Source organism: Panthera pardus, unplaced genomic scaffold (assembly GCF_024362965.1).
Source record: "Panthera pardus isolate Hobbes unplaced genomic scaffold, ASM2436296v1 HiC_scaffold_15, whole genome shotgun sequence".
Taxonomy (NCBI): Eukaryota; Metazoa; Chordata; class Mammalia; order Carnivora; family Felidae; genus Panthera; species Panthera pardus.
This window is the reverse complement of record NW_026526710.1, coordinates 23058253-23080686: the sequence shown is the minus strand read 5'-3', so window position 1 is coordinate 23080686 and position 22434 is coordinate 23058253. Positions and strand designations below refer to the sequence as shown.

The window sequence follows — 22434 nt, the reverse complement described above, 5'->3', positions numbered from 1 at the left end:
GGTTGAACATTTTCCCATGTATTTGTTTACTGTTTGGGGTAATTTTGGAGACATGAGAACGTTGATGGTCATCTCTAGTCATCAAGTTAACTATTTCCACATTTTATCTGCACTTCCCTCTGTGTTGGGTACTTTGTGGGGCAGTTACTTGGGGTCCCTGTCCTCAGTCAGTTTCAGTCTTATGGAGGGGAGAGAACCCAAGACCTTGGAGAAGAACAGCATGCCAGTGTGCCAACTGGGAGATGCCCACACACCTGGGGCCACAGGCTGGCTGAGGGCCCTGGAGGCAGGGCAGAGCCTGGTCCATGGACAGGACATTTTGACGCTGGCCCCAAATTCTTCCTCCAGGGGAGCCGGGTTTACACATAGCCTGGCTGCATCCCTCAGCCTTGGTCTGAATCCAGGGCCTGGCTGAGAGTGCCGCCCTGCCCAGCTGGCCCAGGACAGGCTGGCAGCTCTGTCCCAGCAGGTGTCCAGCTTTACTCTGACCTTGGCTTTGCAGGTGGCCTGCTACAGCTGCACGTCTGGGCAGTGGTCGTCCGTCTGCCCGCTCCCAGCTGGACATGGTGAGCCTGGCATCGCTGTGCTGGACACCAGGATCTACGTGCTGGGTGGCCGCTCTCACAACCGTGGCAGCCGCACAGGCTATGTGCACATCTACGATGTGGAGAAGGACTGCTGGGAGGAGGGGCCGCAGCTGGACAACTCCATCTCGGGCCTGGCAGCCTGTGTGCTCACCCTGCCCCGCTCCCTGCTCCTCGAGCCGCCTCGTGGGACCCCTGACCGCAGCCAGGCCGACCCGGACTTTGCTTCCGAGGTGATGAGTGTGTCTGACTGGGAGGAGTTTGACAACTCGAGTGAGGACTAGGGCTCCGGCACCTGGTGTCAGAGGGAAGGTGGCAGGAGCTCTGAGGGCAGCGGGTCCTCAAGTGGTCCTTCCTGCTGGCACCGCCTGCTTGCTGGCTCCTGCCACCTATCCTTCACACCAGCCTGCCTGCCGGCCCATAGCAGTTATTTGGGGAGCTCTGCAGATCTGTGGCTGTAATTACCCTATGTTGGGGAATGCTTACAGAGGGCTCTGGTTCTCTGGAGGAGTTGACTGGGCCCACTCCTCCTCAGCTCGGACAGGGTGTGGCGTCACCAGCTGTCTTGGCCTCCCCAGTCCCTGGTTCTAGTCCCTGCTGGGCTGAGAAGGCACCCTTCTCCAAAGGGACCTGGGAACTGGCCTCACGGGTGAGGGGGCCCGGGCACATTGCGCCCCCTTCCGTGGGCAGGGAGGGGGTGGAGTGAGCCCGTTGCCTGCCTGGCATCTGGGGGTTTGAGCTATTGCAAGCTCCCTGGAGAGAGAACAGAGATACATAGAATTGCCCGAGACTGGTTCTAGTAATAAAAAAGATCCCCTACAGCTGGGCTTTTCTGACCCTATGTTGTTGACAAATGAAATAAATCCTCTTACAAAAGGTGTGAATTGTTTTTCTATGGCCATGGCCACACTCCTTTCATAGCCTGTGCAAGCCTGCCCCACCGGGCTTCCCAGGGTCAGAGCTGCTGAGTGGCAGTGGGAAGCCAGGAGCCCCCCTCTGAGGGAGAAGCACAGTACACCCCCAGCTAGAGAGGCTGTTACTGGGAAACCTGGAAACCTACCCTGGTCTGCTGACAAGTGGTCGCTTGGCCTGCTGGAGCACCTTCTCTGGTGAAGTGCTCTTCTCTGAACCTGGGTCCACCTCGATTAGCAATCTCTTGGCCCCAAGTAAAGCCCAGCCTGACATTGAGAAAACTGCCCCATGCCTGGGGAGGGAAGCCCAGTCACGATAGGCTTCCCCCAGCTTGCTGGATCTGAGTGTGGCCGGGATAGGAACGGGAGAGCTGCATTTCCTGTAGGTTCACTAGCTAGCTGAGTTCTTAGCACACCGTCTCAAGGGTCATGCTGCTACAGTGGATGGGAACCTCTCTGGGCCACCAGCGAATGGGCTGAGCTTCCAGCACCAACCTGGCTTCTCCACAGCTGAGCTTCTACCTGAACATCCTTCCCTCCTGCTGTAGTTTCTGTACTTGCAAACTCCCAACGGCAGGCCTCCCTGCCAGCAACACCCTGCTGGTGATCTGTGACTTCCCAAGTCTCCCGGGCAGAGCATGGGGACAACTGGGGCTTCTTTCTGTACCCCGGTGCCTTGCCCAGAGCCTGAGGCAGCTGGCACCCTGTCGTGGATGGAAGAGAGCAGAGAGGCAGTGTGTGCTACTTGATGGAAGGAAGAGGGTAGGATCCAGGTACCCTAAAGACTTTGGGGTGTGGGGTGAGGCCAGTGGGAATTGCTGTGCTGCTCAACACCATATGTATGATCTTCATAGCTGTCTCTTGGGGCTCGGGTACTCCTGTGCAAATATGCCCCCAATCCCTGACCACAACATGATCTCATGCCCTTACGCTTCGGGTGGCAATCCTAGTGTTGACCCTAATGGGTCACTTCTAATGGGACAGGATGGCCACATCCTTCAGTGTCCTCTCCCCTGCTCCTTTAGGGGCTCACAGTAGGAACCCAGCATTTCCTGTCTCTGCCACTACCTTGCAGGCCAGGGAGGCAGTTCCTACAGACCCCAGAGTTTCTGGGAAGGAGAAGCACCAGAAATGCCAACCCCCCTCTGCTGTCCCCCGGGCTTGCTGGTTCCATCCCCCTACCCAGAGCCATCAAGGTGCGGCCACAGCTTTATAAGAGACCTCTGCTCTTCAGGGGAGGAAAGGAGGATCTGTGAGGCCCTGTGGAGCATGGGATGGGGTAGACGCAAGTCCTGAAAGGAGTCTTGCCACTGTCCCATGTGGAGGCATTCATGGCTATCCACCACCACCCCCCACCACCCCCCCACCTCCTGTCTCAGGACCTAGGCAGCCTGGGCTCTCCAGCTTGGCAGGCTCTCAGGCCCAGCATTCATACCTTCACTCAGCTCAATGCTCATCCCTCTCTGTCTGCAAAATCCTCACCCTCTCAAGTACCCCAGGGAAGCCATCCTGGCTGGAATGGGTAGGCCCAGGCTCTGGACCCCATGGTGTGTCTTGTGTGGTTGTTAGTCTGTGGGTGCCTGTGAACCCACAGCTTCCACAGGGCACCAGGCCAGCCATAGGGATGATCACTCACCCGCATTTCTCCATCTCCTGATAGGGATGTGGTGGCTGGGACAGACATGGGCCTTGCACTTGACACCTGAACTTGGCATCGACTAGGAGGTGGCCATGATGGGACACATGTAGGGGACTGTGGGTCTTGAGTGAGATGAGGCTAGGGACAGTTCTGCGGGCAGTGGGGGGCAGTCAGATGTGATTAGAAAGACTATTCTGGGTCATAAACTGATGGGTAGGTAGAGATTTGAAACATTCATGAAGTCTTGCTGATGGCATGGATTGGGGGCATCATCCAGCTGGTGCCCTTCCCAGAGGTGGGAATTTGGGGGTGGCAAGCAGTTCTGAGGGAAGGGAAAGAAGAGGATGGAGTTTGAGATATCTGTACATGAACTCAGCCCAGCTGGGGTGAATGCCCAAAGCCCTGGGGCCTGTGCCTCTAAAGCCAGGAGCTGGGCTACCACAAGCTGCTGGGTAGACCCTGCAGCCACATGGGCCTCTTTTGGCCTCTGTTGCTGGCAGGCTACAGGGGCCTCCATGGGAAGGGCCCTAGCACTGGGAGGGTGCTTCTGAGGTCAGGGCTGTGCCCAGGCGGAGCTGCCCACAAGTGGTCAGCCTGTTTACTTGTCTCCAAGAAGTGTTTGTGATCTCAGGGGTGCAACTTCCCCTTCCAGTCCACCCAGCTCACCTGCCTCTGGCTTCCCTCCTTCACCAGCAAGGCTGAGGGAAGGGCCCCAACCCCTGAAGCTCCCTACCCTGCTCTTCCCATCTCACCCTCCTCTGACCTGCCCTGGACAGGTCTCCCTTCCAGCCAGCTTGGTGATGCCCACAGTCTTGGGCCTTCCGATGGCCATGTTTCCAAGTCCCTCCTTTGGGCCACCTTCTACTTGGATCACCTCCACATAAGTGAGGAAGGACACTGCCTCTCCCTCCTCAGGGAGTCTGTATTCAGCCTGCTCTTCAAGAGAAGACAGGTGCCCCCTCCTGCACAGGTCCTCCCACCAACTCCCAAGTCTGCAAAAGACAAGCTCATCTTTGCTGGGACCAGGATGCCCCCCTTTTATTCCACCCCCAGGCCTGTCTACCTTTCCTGTTCCATGGGTCCTGTGATTGGGTCTGTGCCCCAGAGCACTGGCCACCCCTCTGCTTCCTGGGCCCAGATTTCCTCTTCCTCCCTGTCCCCCTAGGCCCTGTTCCTCTCAACTCACCCCCTCCACCCAACTGCCCCTGCTCCGTTCTATGCTGTCACCCCCATTCTTCCTGATGCAGGAACCCCCAGGCCTCCACCCTTGACTCCATCTTTTGGACTTTTCCGCTGGTGATCCAATAGCCTTCTCAACTAGAATTCTTCAACCAGGCTCACCTTTCACCCCTGGACAGGATTACAGGGTCTCAGTCCTGGAATACTCCCGTCTCCTCCCTCTGCCTTTGCCCCCACCTGCATTTACCTCCACCTTCTATCCGAGCCCACTGTTGGGCCATGCTACCGTCCGGGTACGTGTGCAGTCCGTACCTACGAAGACACCCGTTGCCCAGGCCTCAAGTCCAGAGCGAGTTGACCCATAGGCCTCAAGCATCCTGTTCGGGTGTCCTCTGCAAGGTTTGCACGAAGTGAGCAGAAGGAGCCGACAGAACAACCCAGCTCTACAAGGGCTTTGCGTCGGGGAGCAGAGGCCGGCTTGCGGCCTTGACCCGGGCACTCTTTGGGCCGCCCTCCCCCGGCCGGTTCCGAGGTCCTGGGGGACGAGGGAGCTTCCGTGAGTTGCGTCCTCATCCCCACCCCCTTTCCCACCCCGGGCCTGCCTGCGCATTGAACGCGCAGGGGCAGCTTCTCTGGTGGGTGGTTGGAGAGGGAGCGGAAAGGCTCGCGGACAGGGGATTCCTTGGGCGCCCCCCCTCCCTCGCGCTGGCCCCTCCCTCTTTCAAAGCTCCGCGGGCCTCCTCCAAGTTCGCCCCCAAGTTTGCTAGCGGCCGCGTGGGGGCGGGGGCCGCGCGGAGGGGCGGTGGCGCGGCCGGAGGGTGGGGTCTGGCGCGCGGGGCGGGCGCTGCCGCCTGGCCGGCCGCGGCTGGCCCGGGATCAGGGAGCCGATGTGGAATTTCCTGCCCGGCCCGGCGCCCCTCCTGCCGCCCCCCGCCCGGCCGCGCACTCCGCTTCCGGCCGCTCTCGCTGCGGCCGCACCCGCGCCCGCCCCGCGCCTGCCCCGCGCCGCATGGAGGGCGCAGGGCCCCGGGGGGCCGGGCCGGCGCGGCGCCGGGGAGCCGGGGGGCCGCCGTCGCCGCTGCTGCCACCGCTGCTGCTGCTGCTGCTGCTCTGGCTGCTGCCCGGCCCCGCGGCGTCCCAGGAGCTGAACCCGCGCGGCCGCAACGTGTGCCGTGCTCCCGGGTAGGAGCCCGGCCTGGCTGGGGGAGGGGGTCGAGGGGGACGCTAGGGGCCGAGGGGAGGGGGCACCCGGGACCTTCCTAAGCTAAACGCTCTAGACCTTTTCGCCGCCCTCGCCGACGCAGACTCCTCTCCAGGCCGAGCCTGGGCACCGGGCCACAACGGTGCATCCGAGGATACCCCAGACGAGAAGTCAGTCGATGGGAGAACGGAGTGCAGTAGGCGCCCCGAAGGGTGACAGACGGTGTCTGAGATTTCAGACCTTGAAAAAGGAACCCTTGGGCCGGGTTGTGAAGGCCATAGGGAGAAGTCGGGGAAGGGCATTCCAAGCAGATGGAAGAGTATGTGCAAAGTGCAAAGGCCCCAGGCACGAGTGTGGCTCGAGGCGGGAGGGAGGGTGAGGGCCGAGTGGAGATGGAGCAGCACTCCTGAGAGGTGGGAGCCGACGCATCTTGAGGCTGGCAGGACTCGGAAGGACAGATTTGTATCTTAGAGGCAGGCGCGGGTGGGAGGAGGATGGTGATGGAGCTCGCACTGAGGAGCCTGCGCTCAGAGTGGACCAGAAGCGGGATTCAAAAAGACAATGACGTGCACCACGGTCGGAAAGATGTGGAAATCCCGGTGGGGATTCTGGGTGCGCGGAAGGGCCGCGCAGACGGGACGCCACGAGGTGTCGGTTGGGGAAGCCAGCGTGGGACAGGCAATGGGCAGGCCCCGCGGAAAAGCGGCGGGCCGAAGATCTTGCCTGGAGGGAAAAGAGCGGAGGACAGACGCTAGGAGTGGGCGCAGAGGTCAGAGGACTTGGTCGGCCGGTCAGGGGCCACAGCGAGGTCAAGAACAACTCCGCTCTCGGGATCAAGGAGCTGGCGTATGGGGGCGCCTTGGTGCAAGTTGGGGGGCGCCGCGCGGGTGGGAAGCTGGAGAGGCGGCCTCGGGACTCCGGTCTGGGTTCCGTCGGGGGGCCCTGAGCCGCAGGGCTATGGGAGGCCGCGTCCGGGGGCTTGGCAGTCGCCGCAGACAAGGGGCTGCAAGGGGGCCGCGCGGGGTTTCCGAGCTCGGATCCCGCGGCGCACAGACCCCTCCCCACTGTGAGCCCCGCCTCCGGGGCGGGGGCCGGCCTGGCCCGCCATCTGCTTCACATCGACGCCGCCGCCGCCGCCGCCTCCCGGGCCTCCCCGGCCCCAGGAATGCAGTGGCAGTGGCGGGCGGGGCCGTGCCTGGAGAGGGGGAGGGCGCGATCGCTGACGGCCTTGTCTCTCCGCCTCAGTCCTCCTTCCCCGATGGGGCTCCGTGCTGGGGGATCCGGTGGCAGGCTCAAGCTGTCGGGAGCCTGAGCCCTTCGCTCCATGTCCGGTTGCCTGGACGCCTCCCCATGAGGCGGCCTGTTTCAGTAGCCCAGAGCCCGGAGTTGAATTTCGGAGCCAGATGCCACCTCTCCCCACCTGTGTGGACTGGGAACAAATCGCTTAACCTCTCTGAGCCTGACTCTGACCCTGTCAAATGGGGTTAGTGGTGGTGTCCCCCTCATGGGGTGGAGAGGGGAAGACTGATTTTGTGTGGAGCTGGTTAATGGGAAGGACGGCCACTCTGGGCACTGTCCACTCAGGGTCTGGGCCATCTCTTTCAATACCCTTCCAAGGCTCCCACCCGCGGTTCCTTTTCCCCAGAGGCAGGAGAACCTGAAGAGGGGAGCGGATGGGCAGCCAGTAAAATCCCATGCACCTACTGTGATTGGAGCAGCCATACAGCAGCCAGGACAAATGTCACTGTCCTCGCAGTGGAGGAGACTTACAGAAAGTCATCTGATATTTAGCAAGTGCTGGGTAGGAGGTGTTCAGTTGGGGAGCGCTGTATTCTTTAGGGTGATCTAGGGAGACCCATGGGGAGGTGATGAGTAGTCAGAGGTTTGCAGGAGAGGAGGTGGAGCCCTGCAGTGCCTGGGGCAAGGCTCTAAGTGCAAAGGGCTTGTTGGAAGTGCAGAAAAGAGCCATGGGGGCGGGGCAGAGCCTCGGAGGAGGATGGTGGAGGAGAAGCGGAGGAAGAATGAGGATGGGCAGGCCACAGTGGGTCTTTTTCTCTGAGGGACACGAGAGCCCCCAGGGGCTTTACACCCAGGAGGGGTGGGATCTGACCATGTTCAGCTGCCAGGTGGCAGATGAACAGGGCTTACTTAGGCGGGTAAAAGGGAGAACCAGTTAGGAAGTCATCCAGGAGAAACCAGGGAGAGCGAGGTGGGCTCTCACAAGGCTTGGGCAGAGCAGGGAGAAGTGGCTCATCCCTTCTTAGATCCAGTTTGGAGAATAGAGCGGCATGGTTCCCTATGAATCAGGTGTGTGCTGTGAGTGGAGTCTCAGTCACCACAGAGTGGGTGCTCTGGGGTTTCAGCCTCCCCACCTGCAAGGATGGAGCTACCTGAGATGGGGAAGTCTCCTCTGGGGGGAGGCTAGGAGTTCAGTCTGGGGAGGTGGGCCCCACTGGAAAGAGGGCTCTGAGCATTTGCAGTGCCTCATCTAGATGTGACCCAGGGGAGCATCCTGAGGGAGTGGACAGAGGAGAGGTAAGGACAAAGCCAAGGAGGGGGACAGAAACCAGAGGAGGGGTGTCCACGGGGCAGGTGGAAAGCAGGGGAGTATGGGATTCCAGGTGATGGTGGGCAGAGGAGCCTCCAGGCTGGATTGGAGAGAGAATGAGGACAGACATTGGCACAGTGAGCAAGCAGTTCAGTTCTTTGAAACCGGTGCTTTGCTGTGGGTTCAAGATCACACGGTTTGAATCATGGCAGTTTTGTTTACAGTGACTGTGATCTCTAGAGGGGGCAGCCCGAAGCAAGGCGTGCTTGCTAAGGGGCCTGGCCCGACCTGCAGCCTGGCTCCTGAGGGTCTCACCAACTTACAGTTTGAGTGTGGGAACTGTCCCCTGCACCAGGCCATTTTTCTCCTCATCTCAGTTTTGTAAGTTCTTGAGAGGGTGGGCTTGCCACCTGTCTTGTCTGCCAACCCGTCCCAGAAGGAAAAGCAGCTATCCCATAGGCTCCTCCTCATGCTCTTGCTGAATTCCCATGGGGCTCCCTCCTTGCTGGGGTAGAGGGTGTTAGCTCTGCTGGGGTGGGACCTGGGTGCCTCCCATGGTGGGGGTGAACTTAGGTGAACTCAGGGGGCTTCCTGGAGCCTGCACAGCATGGACTGGAGAGCAGACTACAGCCTTGGCTGAGCTCTTAGTTTGTGCTTTCCGAATACTCCAGCCAGATCCATGGGCCCCTTTCTATAAATAAGGAGTCTGAAGGTCAGAGAGGTTAAGTTCTGTGCCCAAAGTCACACAGGCATCAAATCCAGCTTAGTGTGGCCCTAACACCAGACTCCTAGCCACAGAGCCATGTGGCCAGGGCAGAAAGTGGTCAGTGCTTCCAGGGCCATCACCATCCCAGCTGGCCAGCTGGCAAGGCCGCCTACACAAGGGACACCTACAGAGGCTCCCCACCCAGAAACCTGGGCTCAGAACTGGCAGAAAAGGCAGGAGGGTGATAGGCTGGCAGACCTGGCTCTCCCCTGAAGATGGGCATGTATGCATCCTGCGGCCAGGCTGGGTGGGTGGAAAAGCCTGGTGAGGGGTGCGGGAAAGCCAAGCCTGCTTTGTGTTTCTGGGTCTGGTTTCCAGTTTCATTTGTGGAAAATAAGCTGGGCCCATCCCTTGCAGGCTGGGATTTTATGATTCCTGTTCCCAAGGTTCCTCATCTTTGGACTGAGGGAGAATCAAACTGTTTGGGGGCGGGGGGGGGGGCATCCCAGGTGTGGCATTGTTCTCTGCTGGGGAAAGGATAGGGGGCATTTTGAAGGGCACAATACGGACATCTGCAGCCTTTCCCTTCCCAGCTGGTCCCACCCACCAGGGTCTCACGCCTCCTCCTTACTGCCTCCCAACACCACTTCCTGGTTCTAGATCAGACTCCTGAAGGGGCATACTCCTTTTCTCAAATAGCAATAGCTGCTCTGTGACTTCAGGATCTGGGTGAAGTTCTAGGTCTGCTGGGACCCACGAACCTGCAGCCTGAGTGTCCATTCCTTCTTCTCAGCCTCCTTTGTTCCCCAAATGTGGACACATCCCCTGTGAACCCCCACTCGCCCTCTCGAGTGGCACCTTTCACTCTGGCAGGGCCTCCAAACTTTTGTGCCCAGGGGTTTGGGAGGCTGTACTATCCTGAAATGCAACAGTTCTGTTATTTACCTCCTACTGAGCTAACGTCATGTACCTTGTAAAACCAAATAAAATTACAATAAGATGTTTAAAACACATAAGTAGATGCTCTAATATCTCCTCCCTCCATTCCAAGTCTTGCCCTTGTGCTCTGGAGCCCTCACTGTTTTGCTTTCCTTGCTGTCATGGAGGACTCCCAGGGTATGCCCTGCCCCTCCACCGAGTGGACACCAACCGGGTATCCAGGTGTGCCTGTCAGGCCCCACCAGTCCCAGCTGTCCAGGTCACAGCTAGATTTTGACACCCATCTGGCCGGACCCCCACCTCCAGTGATGTCACTTTAAGCAGGTCCTGGAGACTCAAGGACCTCTCTCACCAGCCCATTCTGGGACACCTGGGGTTCTTTTCTCAGGCCTAGTTGGAGTGGGGGTGGATCACAGAGGAGTTAGGTGGAATGGGGAGGGGAGGGAAGACCCTTTATAGAAGGGACTGAGAAGTTCTTGGAGGTTAGATCTCTTGGTGGTCTGCCCTCTGCGGCTTCCCATTGTCTGCTCCCCAGGGCTGGAGTGTGTGTCTTATTTGCTGGAAATCTGAACCTACAACAGTACCTGGCATATGGCAAGACCTCCATAACCACCTCCCCAGGGCAGGGTGGTTGTTGCTGGGGAGGCCTAGCAAGGACAGGGGTTGGGGCTCAGGCTCAGGAGCTCTTTCTTTGCCTGCAGCTCTCAGGAGCCCACGTGCTGCACCGGCTGGAAGCAGCAGGGGGACGAGTGTGGGGTCGGTGAGTGGGGCACACTGGGGACCTGGGCAGGGGGTGGGGGCACGGAGAGGAGGAGGGGATAGTGTGGGGGCATCACACGCGGGAGCTGAGACCCGTTTTGTCCGCAGCGGTGTGCGAAGGCAACTCCACGTGTTCGGAGAATGAGGTGTGCGTGCGGCCTGGCGAGTGCCGCTGCCGCCATGGCTACTTCGGTGCCAACTGCGACACCAGTGAGCTAGGATCCGGGTGGGCGCTGGGGAGTGGGGCAGAGCCTGTGAGTGGGAGCGGTCTGATCCGGGAAAGGAATCCAGCATGGGGGGAGGGTCCCCAAAGGCGGAGGGCGGGACGCGGGTAGGTTCTGGCTGGATCTGGGCTCCCTCGAGAGCACCCTGGCCTCACACCCTTTCCGTCCGCTCCTGCAGAGTGCCCGCGCCAGTTCTGGGGCCCCGACTGCAAGGAGCTGTGTATCTGCCACCCGCATGGGCAGTGCGAGGATGTGACAGGCCAGTGTACGTGTCACGCGCGGCGCTGGGGCGCACGCTGCGAGCATGCGTGCCAGTGCCAACACGGCGTGTGCCACCCGCGGAGCGGCGCGTGTCGCTGCGAGCCTGGCTGGTGGGGCGCTCAGTGCGCCAGCGCGTGCTACTGCAGCGCCACGTCGCGCTGCGACCCACAGACGGGCGCGTGCCTGTGCCACGCAGGCTGGTGGGGCCGCAGCTGCAACAATCAGTGCGCCTGCAACACATCGCCGTGCGAGCAACAGAGCGGCCGCTGCCAGTGCCGCGAGCGTACATTCGGCGCGCGCTGCGAGCGCTACTGCCAATGCTTTCGCGGCCGCTGCCACCCTGTGGACGGCACGTGCGCCTGCGAGCCGGGCTACCGTGGCAAGTACTGCCGGGAGCCGTGCCCTGCCGGCTTCTACGGCCTGGGCTGCCGCCGCCGGTAAGCTCGGGCCCCGGGCTGGGGAGGGGAGGAGGGGGGCGGAGCGCCGAAGGGGACCGGGGTGAGGTGGCTCTGGGCCCCGCCTAGCCTCCCGCCCCTTCCCCAGATGCGGCCAGTGCAAGGGCCAGCAGCCTTGCACGGTGGCCGAGGGCCGCTGCCTGACATGCGAGCCAGGCTGGAACGGCACCAAGTGTGACCAGCCATGCGCCACCGGCTTCTACGGCGAGGGCTGCGGCCACCGCTGCCCGCCGTGCCGCGACGGGCATGCCTGCAACCACGTCACCGGCAAGTGCACGCGCTGCAACGCGGGCTGGATCGGCGACCGGTGAGCAAGCAGCCCATGCCCGAACGTATCCCAGGCACGCAGCCCCAGCCCCGCCAATCCCCGAATGCTCTCCGCGGAGCGCAATATGGGCTTTTGGTTTGTTTGCTTCCGTTTCCACTGACTCCCTCTCCCCGCGTTCCGAGGTGCGAGACCAAGTGCAGCAATGGCACTTACGGCGAGGACTGTGCATTCGTGTGCGCCGATTGCGGCAGCGGCCACTGCGACTTCCAGTCGGGGCGTTGCCTGTGCAGCCCCGGCGTCCATGGGCCCCAGTGAGTGCCCAGGGACCCAAAGGGGGTTAGGGGATATGTACTCCTCACAGGGCTCCAGCTACACCCCAGGTGCTGCTATGGTGACCGACTAACTGAGACCCGACTAGACTAGGCCCTTCAGCCTAGGTCCGCTTACCACAGCTAGGGAGTCCTGTCAGACTCTTTGGGGCCATTTCCTGCTCTGGTGTGTAGCCCGTGCTCAGAGAAGGGGTTGGCAACCAGTTCGGCCTGTGGTCAGTGGGCTCCTGAGGACTGCACGACTGAGGTGACCCCAAGCTGGTGCAGACAGAGCAGAGACCTCCACTTATAGCTAAGAGCCTGGTCTGGCAGCCCCTCTTCTCACCCACCCAAGAGTCGGCCCCAGAAGTGGACACTGAGTCTGGGTGACCACAGGCCCTGTCTCCCAGACCCCATCCCGCTGGTTGTGCAACATATCATTTCCAAAACATTGATCGTTCAGTGTGTGCCTGGCGGTGGTGGTGGGCGTCAAACCCCAGAGAATGGAGTTAGAGAACCTGGCTCTGGAACCCGGGCTGGCTCGCGGCAGGGGCGAAGGCAGGTGGCATCACGGGGTGGGGGGGCTGCTGTGGCCCTCCCTGATCCCGTGTCCCCGTAGCTGTAACCTGACGTGTCCGCCTGGGCTCCATGGCGTGGACTGCGCCCAGGCCTGCAGTTGCCACGAGGACTCGTGTGACCCGGTCACTGGTGCCTGCCGCCTGGGTGAGTGGTCGAGGGGGACATCGTATTGAGGGGGACGCAAGGGGTACCGGCACCCACGCTGACCCCGGTGCCCTCCCATACAGAGACCAACCAGCGCAAGGGCGTGATGGGCGCGGGCGCGTTGCTTGCCCTGCTCCTCGGCCTGCTGCTCTCGCTGCTCGGCTGCTGCTGCGCCTGCCGCGGCAAGGACCCGGCGCGCCGGTGAGGCCCGACGTCGTCCCGCTGTCTCGGGTTCAGGCCGAACTCTCAGTGGCACTGCGCGCCCTTCCCTAGGCCGCTCCAGGCCCCTGCTCCGCCCGGGGGTGTGGCACTGCCTATCTTTAGCTCAGGCCCCGCCCTTCCTGTGTCTGGGCTCCAGCAGAGATCAAACTGTCCCATCCAGGCCCCGCCCCACCCCTTTACTCAGGCCCCGCCCCCGCAGGGAGCTCACGCTCGGGAGGAAGAAGGCGCCGCAGCGACTGTGCGGGCGCTTCAGCCGCATCAGCATGAAGCTGCCCCGGATCCCGCTCCGCAGGCAGAAGCTGCCGAAGGTTGTAGGTAAGGATATCCGCACGGGGTCTCTGGGGGAACACTTCCCGATGCAGGAGGCTGTTGGGAAATGGGTGTGAAGGAGTCGGTGTAGGAAATGCGGGCCTTGAGTGTTGGTGTGGGTGGGCTGGGGAGGGATGGAAAGAGGGTCTCCTGAGGTAGGCGAGCCCGGGGAGGAAGGACGGAGTCCTTGGTGTGCAGGCAAATGTGGGAGGTTTGGGCCCTGTCTGGGTGAGTGACGGTGATTGCATCTGGAGTGTGTGGACATGCCGGTGGGCAGAACCCCTACAATCTGTAGCAGTGCACTAGAAGTCTTGGTGGGTAGCTGCAGGTGAACCGGGGTTGGGGCAGGGGAAACTTGTGCATGGAAATGCCCTATCACAGGGAGCACTCCTCGCCCCCCCCCTCCCCCCCCCCCCGCCCACCTAGATCCCCTGCAGTGCTCTGGGTCCTTCCTGGAAAGTGGGCAGGCTGGTCTCCAGACTCTCAACCCTAAGTCAGGACTCCACGTGCAGACTCTCTCCGTCTGCACCGACACACCAGGAGTGGACTCCCTTTTTGCTATTTGTTTCTGAAGATGAAGGGAGATAAAGATGGTGACAGCTGAGAAAACCCCTTGGCCCACTCAGCAGAGTGTGATCTGTGGACACAGGTGTGGGGCTGGACCCCACATCACAACTGTGAAAGGCAGATAGGCCAGCCGGCCTCTGAGATTCCCCCACTTGTTGGGGCTAGGCCCCGGGGGTTCAGTCTGCTGAAATGGGCTGAGCCAAATGGTGGCCTCACCACTGCACATTTGAGCTGGGAAAAAAACAAAACAAAACAAAACAAAACAAAAAAACCTCATGTCTTTCTGGGTCCTACAGGGCAGGGTCCAAACATGGCTTGGAGGCCCTGATGGCCTGTCCCAGCCAGGTGTTCTCTCCAGTCCTCTCTTTCCAATGCTTCAGCCCATCCTTGTTCAGCTCTCTAGCAGCACACACTAACCCTGCACCTTTGACTACGTTGTTTCCCCTTATTTCTTTTTACTAGTTCACTTCTACCCATTCTCCCATCTTGTTTTGGTCTAGTGTCACTCTGCCTGGTGAATTGCCTGCTCCACCCACAGTCTTAGGATAGGACTGTTCTTGGTTACTCTGTCATTTGTTGCAGGAGGGCTAGTGAGGGCACAGGCTGGAACAGGGCAGGGCCCCTGGCAGCTGTGCCTCCCTCCTTCCCCAGTGGCCCACCACGACCTGGATAACACACTCAACTGCAGCTTCCTGGAGCCACCCTCAGGGCTGGAGCAGCCCTCTCCATCATGGTCCTCCCGGGCCTCCTTCTCTTCCTTTGACACCACTGATGAAGGCCCTGTGTACTGTGTACCCCATGAAGGTGAGCACTGCTCTGCTTGGGCCTCCCTCCAGCCCAGTGAAATGTTTCAGCTGAAAAGGTTTCTGTGCTCTGAGGGACGGGCAGCACGGGAGGAAGGGCGTGGTGATATTCCTAGCTAGGGGTTGGACACAGAGCTGAGGCTGCAGAATGGGGTTCTGTGCTGCTCAGCGCTGGGCTGGGATAGGGTCTGGGGAGGTGGGTGGGCTCTTCTGTCTCTAGCCACAGCCCAGATTCACTTCTTTGGGAGACCGTTCATAGAGAAGGTTCTGGGCCTGGGTAGAAGATGGCAGAGGAGATAGGAGCAGGGGTCTATGGGATATGGGGGCACACTTTTGCCTGAAGCTTTGGCCCAAAAACACCTGGAAGGAGCTTGACTAGCTGTGGCCTTGGCCTCTCTCCTTTCCTATCCCCCTGGGTGACCTTGAGCAGGCGACTAACCTCTCTGAGCCTTAGAAACCTTATCTCTTTATGAGGAATAATGAATCACCTAGCAGGTGTTCCAGAATCATATCTGATGATCCGACTTCCCCTCCCACTCGGGTTTGGGGATGTGGTGGGAAGGGATGCAAGGCCAGGCCCAGGTTGGGGCTTCAGCCTCAGGAACGTGCCCTTCATTCCCCAGGACCAGGCCTCACACCCTGGGTCTCAGAACTAAGTTTGTGGTTGATGCTATGATTTCGCCAGGCATGTCTGGATACCAGGGCGACTGAGCATCAGCTGGGGCGGGGAAGAGGAGGAAAGGCAGGGTTTTGCTTGAAGGCTGGATGGCCCAGCTCTCTGTGGAGGCCGTGACTGCCAGCTCTTCTTCCCTTGTCAGAGACCGCAACGGAGAGCAGGGACTCGGAGCCCCCCACATCCCCTTCGGAGGCACTGGCGTCATCCCCCGCGCTGGTAACCACGCTGGCTTCCGCAGAGGAGGCGACGCCCTTCCCCCCGTCCTCTGACAGCGAGCGGTCGGCATCCAGCGTGGAGGGGCCCGGCGGGGCGCTGTATGCGCGCGTGGCCCGGCGCGAGGCCCGGCCGGCCCGGGCCCGGGGCGAGGCTGGAGGCCTGTCGCTTTCGCCATCTCCCGAGCGCAGGAAGCCGCCTCCACCCGACCCTGCCACCAAGCCCAAGGTGTCCTGGATCCACGGCAAGCACGGCGCCGCTGCCGGTGCGCCTTCTCCGCCACTCTCGGGACCCGAGGCTGCGCCCAGCCCCACCAAGAGGAAACGGACGCCCAGCGACACTTCGGCGCGGCCGGATGAGCCCAGCAGTCCCCGGGCCCGTGACCCGACGCCTCGGCCCCCGGGGCTGGCGGAGGAGGGGCCTGCCCTCGCCTCCCCCTCGCCGCCTAGGGCTCGGGCGCGGGGCCGCGGCCCTGGCCTCTCAGAGCCCACGGACGCTGGCGGTCCCCCGCGCGGAGCGCCCGAGGTCGCCTCCATGCTGGCCGCGGAGCTGCGCGACAAGACTCGCAGCCTGGGCCGCGCCGAAGGGGCTACGGTCGCGCAGGGCCCCCGAGAGAAGCCGGCGCCGCCGCAGAAGGCCAAGCGATCGGTGCTGCCCTCCTCGCCTGCCCGCGCGTCCCCCGCGCTTGAGGCCCCGGGGCCCGAGAAGGCGGCAGCCGGCGCGCCCGCGCCAGACACCCCCAGGAAGAAGACCCCCATCCAGAAGCCGCCGCGCAAGAAGAGCCGGGAAGCGGCGGGCGACCTGGGCAGGGCGGGCGCGCCCACCCTGTAGCAGGCGGCAGCCCGGCCGTGCCCGCAGATTCCCCAGGCTTAGAAGCGCTGCTTGCCACCCCGCGTAATGCGCCAGCCCGGCGCGCCCCGCGGCGGCCCGGGCACGGCGGCCTCCTGGGGCTTCGTACGGGAGCAGCCAGGCGGGAGGCTGGGTCTCATTGGCTCAGGCTCCAGCGGCGGCTCCTGGATTGGAGCACTGCTCTCGGGCGGGAAGGCCCCATTCCATTGGTCGAGGCCTGACAGGAGCTTAGCTGGCGATTTCCTTCCCATTGGCCGAGGGCTCCGACCAGTCAGGGTCTCAAAGGCCGAAGACAGGAGGCCGGGGCTGCCTTCTCATTGGTCGAGGCCAGAAGCATTTCTGTCTCGACTGCCTCATTGGCCAAGGCCTGGCGCCTCTGGCTGGAGGGCTTTTGATCGTAGCCGAGGGCTACTTCCCTGGCCAGGCCTCAGGGCATCTGGTTGTCTGGAGCCTGGGGAGGAGAGCTGGTCTCTGCTCCTCAAAGGGCTCAGCGTCCCCGGGGCCCGGCCTGGCCCCCCACTGCCCCTCCCTGCGCCCCCAGCCCCAGCCTCCCTAGCCCCGGCCCCTCAGCTGTCGAGCTGGTTTTGATGGCCTCCCACCACCCCACATGCCGCGGGAATCCGAAGGGCAACTCCAGTAGCCCGAGGAGATGTATTTATAGGCCCCCGGCAGGGCTGCTCCCACCCCATCCGGGTGCCCCAGGATGGGCTCCTCCCGGCAGGGGCTTGGCCAAAGCTTTCTTAATAAAGTGCCTTTTTTTTCTCCTGTGCTTTGCCTGCTTCCTATCTCACCTTCCTCCTGCAAGGTTCCTTCCTCAGAGAATTTGTGTGACCTTTTCTAGCTTGCACTCACCCACAAGACTCCTCTACCTAAGCAGAACCTGGAAGCCCACGTGTGGCTCTCCAGGGGCTAAGCTGGATGTGGGTTGTGTCCATCCGCCCATCATTTCTTTATCAAGTTTATTGGGCACCCACCTTGGGCCACTCCATTCTCAACTAGCAGCCTGGGAGTCCCTTGGCTACAGGGAGCTTGTACGTGGGGCTGACCTGTGCTGCTCCCAGTGGCCACTGCTGTTACTCGGTGCTGTTAGCACCGAGCTGTTTGGTGTGGCTGGGAGAGGTCAGAGGCTGGGGCCAGGGGCAGTGGGCCACAGGCACAGCTCCAGCAGGGCCTCACCAGGCACAAACAAGATGGTCTGGCCCTGCACAGAGCCCTGCTGTCTGCCTCAATGGGCTCCTTGTCCTCAGCCGGAAACTCTCACCCGCCCGCCCTCCCCACCAGGCTGAGGGAGGTGGGGGAGAGGGAAGGGAGCGTGCCTGGCCCAGAGCCCTGGCTGGCCTCGCAGGCAGTCCCTGCTCTGGCCTGGCCTTTTATCTGTGACCATTTGCCGCACCCCCCCCCCCCCCCCCCGCCCCAATGTCTTCACTGCTTCTGGCCCTCAGGCAGGCCACAAACCCCTTACCTTTCTATGGCACCCACTGGCCTCTGTCCATCTTGGCTCCTCCCATCTCCCTGCCTCTGCCCAGCAGGTCTCTTTTCATCACGATGCCCAGCTCTTTTGATTAGGAGATTCTGCCAAGATTCTCCAGTCTTCTCCCCAACCCCACCCTGCAGCTCCCAGTGTGGCATGAGGTCTGACCAATGCTGGCAGCTCAGGGATCTCACCTGGCAAGTCTCCTGCCCTCTGGCCAGATACCACATTGAGGTCAACTTTAGTGACCCATATGGGGGCTCAGCCACCTGAGTGGAGATGGCCTCATGCCACAGGCGGGACATCTGATGTGGTTTGCATGGACACAGTCCCAGCATTTGGCCTGGTCGGGCAGCACATGGAATGCAGGCTTCCCTCTGGCCAGCCAGGCACCCTCCCAGCCATGGCCCTGTGGCTGGCCGCCTCTGATATATTCGGGCACCGGGCCATGCTGGCTGCTGGGGTTGAGAACACAGGCTTAAAGTTGGCCAGGAAGGGCAGATGCCCAGCTGGGCCCAGCAAGGGCAGGATAATGACAGGATGGTGGGGGAGGGCAGCGCAGCAGTTCAGGCTACAGTCTTGCCCTGCACCCCTCCCCCCACACAGCGAGACCCACATTGCCACTCCCTGATCCCCAAACCTTACCAGCTCTCCCTCTCCCTGCAGTCTGAGTCAGCATGGTGTGGGGCAACCAGAGTGGTCACACAGACCCGGCTTTCCTGGGGCCCCTCCTCTCTCTGCCCTGGGAACCCTCCAGGTGTCCAAGACCCTGACCTTCAGGAGCCCCTTTGTGTGAATGCCTCACAGAGCAGGGGCACCTCCCGTACTTCCAGCAGCCAGCCTCTGCTGCCTGCCCCCACTCTGGGCGGGATGCTGTGGCCTGGAGGCCAGGCAGGAACCAGGCCAAGAAAACCCCCGAGGATGATCCGGGTAGCTGCCCCGGGAGGGAGCTGCCAAGGCCCCTCAGCCACCCCCTGCCTGACACCCGCTTCCTCCCCACCCCCTCGGGCCTGCGGCAGTGCCAGCTTCCAGGGAAGGCGCCACAGAAGGGAACCGCGGCGGCTGGAACCTCTGTTGCCATGGGGATGGGGACCACAGGACCCACATCTGGTAGCGATTGAGGAGGAAAAATTATGAGTCGTGGAAAACGCAAATATTTTTTGTAGCACAGAGCACAAAGGAGCGGGAGGAATGTGGGTCTGGAAAAGGCCTGAGCCAGGCTGGGTTTCAAACGGGGACGCAGCTCACATCACAGACAGAGGTCCACAGGCACGCACTGCTACACACGTAGAAACACGGAGACAATCATCCTACGATACGCGTACTGCCACGCACATCACACACAGCTCCACACACACTTCACACAGAGCTACCCCCGTGTACACTGCCACACACACAGACACAGACACACAAAGACAGTCATCTGGAACAACACACACTCCGCCAGACACACGGAAACGCTGAGACAGTCGCACACATTGTAACATACGTGCACATACAACCAGACCCGAAGACGCGTTCGTGTGCCAGTACACACACACGCACTCTAGCTGACAGAGAGAGACACTATCTCTCCAACACGAACATGCACCTCGACACACACCGAAACACGGACGGGGAAACATATGCAGCAACGCAGCACGCACATCCCAAAAGAGCCCCAGAAACACCGGAAGAGACACACGCACTGCAACAAACATACGTGCACAGCTAACCCACAGGGCGACGGGGAAGAACACTCACCCTGGAAGTCACACCCACAAAACCCAGCCACCTCGCAGAAGCCGAAAGAGACTGTTCCACAGTATACACCACTACACACGGGAACACTGGGACAGACACTCCCTGGGACCCGCGTGCACGTCACGGGCCACAGAGACACCACGAGACAGACGCAACCCTGCAACACAAAAACACACACCACCCGTTACGGGAGCCTCAAGACAGACCCATACCCTACAACACACAGACCGCCAGACCCACGGAAGCCCCAAGAAACACTCTTTCTGCCGTCACACACAACCTCTACCAGAGACGCCCACACGGACACACGCTAAGACACAAACACACACGCCACGGTACAGACGGAAACACGGTGGCACAAACTGCAACACACACACATTCCATCAGACCCACAGAAACCGTGAGACAGGCGCCTTCTAAACACACACACAGCACTTGACACGGGCACACACGGAGACAGACGCTCCGAGAAACACACACACCCTGCAGTGAACAGAAATAGGAACAGACAGCCTGTAACAGCTGCGCATGGCCCACCAGGCCCAACTAAACGCTGAGGCAGTGCCTCACACTAACATGCACGCACGTGCACACGCAAACACACTCCCCTAGAAACACAGATATGGTCCCTGCTCGTGCCCTGCAAACACACAAGCACACCACCAGACCCACGGAACATCCAGACTGGCTGACAAAATGTATTTGAGCCTGTGCTCCAGACAAGCGCTGGCCGGTTGAGAAATCCTACCCTTCTGTGCTCCAAGAAGTGGCCGGCTCCAAAAGATCACTTTGCCCTCATGCGTGCAAGACCCTCCCACTCTTCCTCATGACTCCTTGTCTACCTGCCTCTAGAAAAACCCAAGCCCTGTCCTTCCCATGTGGACATTCCTCATCAGCAAACTTTCTTGTCGCTGCAGCGTGAGTGAAATCGTCTCCCTGTCTGATGCCCCCCCGCCACGGCCATTCCCCCCCCACCCCCCCACAGCTCTGGTGCCCTGACTCAGTGGATCGGACCTGATCTTAGGGTCCCTGTCCACTCTCTCTAGGTAATGACGCCTCTCAGAGCCCTCGGGTGCCACTCCTGACTAGCAGCCTGGGCCCCACAGGGACTCCCACTCTGGTCCTGGTCTCTCTGGGCTCCTGTCCATTGGAAGCATGCTATAAGAATTTGATTTTGATTCTTTTTGAGGACTTCATCGATTTTTGGTGCCAGATTCTTTTGGTTTCATGGTCTGACCAGTTGGTCTTGTTTCTGTTACGCTTTCCCCTTTGTCTATCTGTTTTGAGCTTAACTCAATTAAGAGTCTGTACCCTCTGAGGGGCACGTGGGTAGCTCTCTCGGTTAAGTGGCCAACTTCGCTTCGGCTCAGGTGACGATCTCGCAGTTTGTGAGTTCGAGCCCTGCCTCGGGCTCTGTGCTGACAGCTTGGAGCCTGGAGCTCGCTTCAGATTCTGTGTCTCCCTGTCTCTCAGCCCCTCCCCTGCTCATGCTCTGTCTCTCTCTGTCTCTCAATAATGAATAAATGTTAAAAAAATGTTTTTAAAGAGTTTGTACCCTCTGGGAAGATGGTTTAGAGATGTGGCCAATAATAGATGGAAAGAGTTGTCCTGAAGGTTTCCTTAAGAATGGTCAGAGAAGCTGCCACAGAAACAGGTAAGCAAGCAGGTGCTTGTGACACACCCAGCAGTCAGCTTGCTTTCGTGAGGTTCACTCACCCACATGCTGGGGAATGCCTCCCGAGAGGGTGGTGGTCTACGGGGAGGGGTTAGGAGAGGAGAGGCTGGGAGCAGAGCGAGAGTTGAAAAACAGGTGAAGGTATCCATGGAGTTCAGGGCCCCTGCAGAGGAGGAGGAGGAGGCCACAGGGGGAGGAGGAGACCTCTGATGGGGCACAGTGGGGCGTGGATTGGAGCATGACTGCACCTGTGGTTGTCATCAGAGACAGTCCATCTTTGGGTGATGTCCGTGTAGGATGAGACCAGCTGCAGGGTTGAGGTCACCTGGTTTGGTCAAGAAGTTGGCTAGTTTTACTATAGCTAATATGTGGAAACAACCCGAGTGTCCACCGATGGATGAATGGATAAACACACCGTGTCCCATTCACACAATAGAACATTATTCAGCCTTAAAAAAAGGAAGTTCTGACACCTGCTGCAACATGGATAAACCTTATAAGACATTAGAAGAACTGAAGTAAGCCAATCTCAAAAAGACAATTACTGCATGAGTTCATATATATGAGGCACCATGAGTAGTCAAATTCATATAAATAGAAAGAATATGGTAGTACCGGGGGCTGGGGGAGGGGAGAATCAGGAGTTTTTGTTTCACAAGGACAGAGTTTCAGTTTTACAAGATGCAGACAGTTCTAATGATGGACAGTGGTGTTGGCTGCACCATGATATGAATGTATTTCATACCATTGACCTTTCCATTTAAAAATGGTTAAGATGGTAAATTTTATGTTCTGTATCTTTCAACCCAACAGGAAAAAAAAGGAAAAAAAAAAAGAAGTTGGTTACAACCAGGTCAAGGAGCTCCCTGGGCTGATAATGGCCTTGAGCTGAACACTGGGATCGAGAGGCAGCTGTTAGTCTGGAAGTCATGGGTCTGTGTCTGTAGCTGGGGTGGTGATTGCAGTGGGAAACAGAGGGGCCGCTACTGGGAATGATGTCATCCCAAAGGCAAAGGCACCTTTGCCCCATGTGAGAGGTTCCAGTGGCTTTTCATTCCACTTTATTTTTTTTAAATGTTTATTTTTGAGAGAGAGAGAAAGAGAATGAGAGAGAGAGAGAGAACAAGCAGGGGAGGGGTAGAGAGAGAGGGAACAGAGGATCCGAAGTAGGTTCCTTGTTGACAGCAGAGAGGCTCGAACT

The 22434-nt window shown here is 60.0% G+C and overlaps 2 protein-coding genes across 6 annotated transcripts in view; both read left to right on the top strand.

Moving 5' to 3' along the window:
* Positions 1-1462, top strand: part of KLHL22 (kelch like family member 22) — a 40850-nt gene extending 39388 nt beyond the window's left edge. For both annotated transcript variants that reach the window (XM_019435627.2, XM_053902296.1), the window contains exon 7: positions 503-1462. In XM_019435627.2, the coding sequence (XP_019291172.1) occupies positions 503-868 (366 nt within the window). In that variant the 3' untranslated portion in view covers positions 869-1462. The remainder of the gene's footprint in view (positions 1-502) is intronic.
* A 3744-nt stretch (positions 1463-5206) lies between these two features.
* On the top strand, positions 5207-16644 carry SCARF2 (scavenger receptor class F member 2). 4 transcript variants are annotated; one of them, XM_019435636.2, is made up of 11 exons: positions 5207-5495; positions 10409-10467; positions 10575-10676; positions 10869-11388; positions 11495-11713; positions 11857-11985; positions 12602-12705; positions 12789-12906; positions 13112-13242; positions 14386-14607; positions 15425-16644. In XM_019435636.2, the coding sequence occupies exons 1-11, from the start codon at positions 5323-5325 to the stop codon at positions 16324-16326; spliced, it is 2679 nt and encodes an 892-aa protein (XP_019291181.2). In that variant the 5' UTR covers positions 5207-5322; the 3' UTR covers positions 16327-16644. The 4 variants fall into 4 exon arrangements, with proteins under 4 accessions (XP_019291181.2, XP_019291182.2, XP_019291183.2 ...); XM_019435637.2 differs by having other exon boundaries at positions 5209-5495; positions 13127-13242; XM_019435638.2 differs by having other exon boundaries at positions 5216-5495; positions 14455-14607.
* Positions 16645-22434: the final 5790 nt, after the last annotated feature.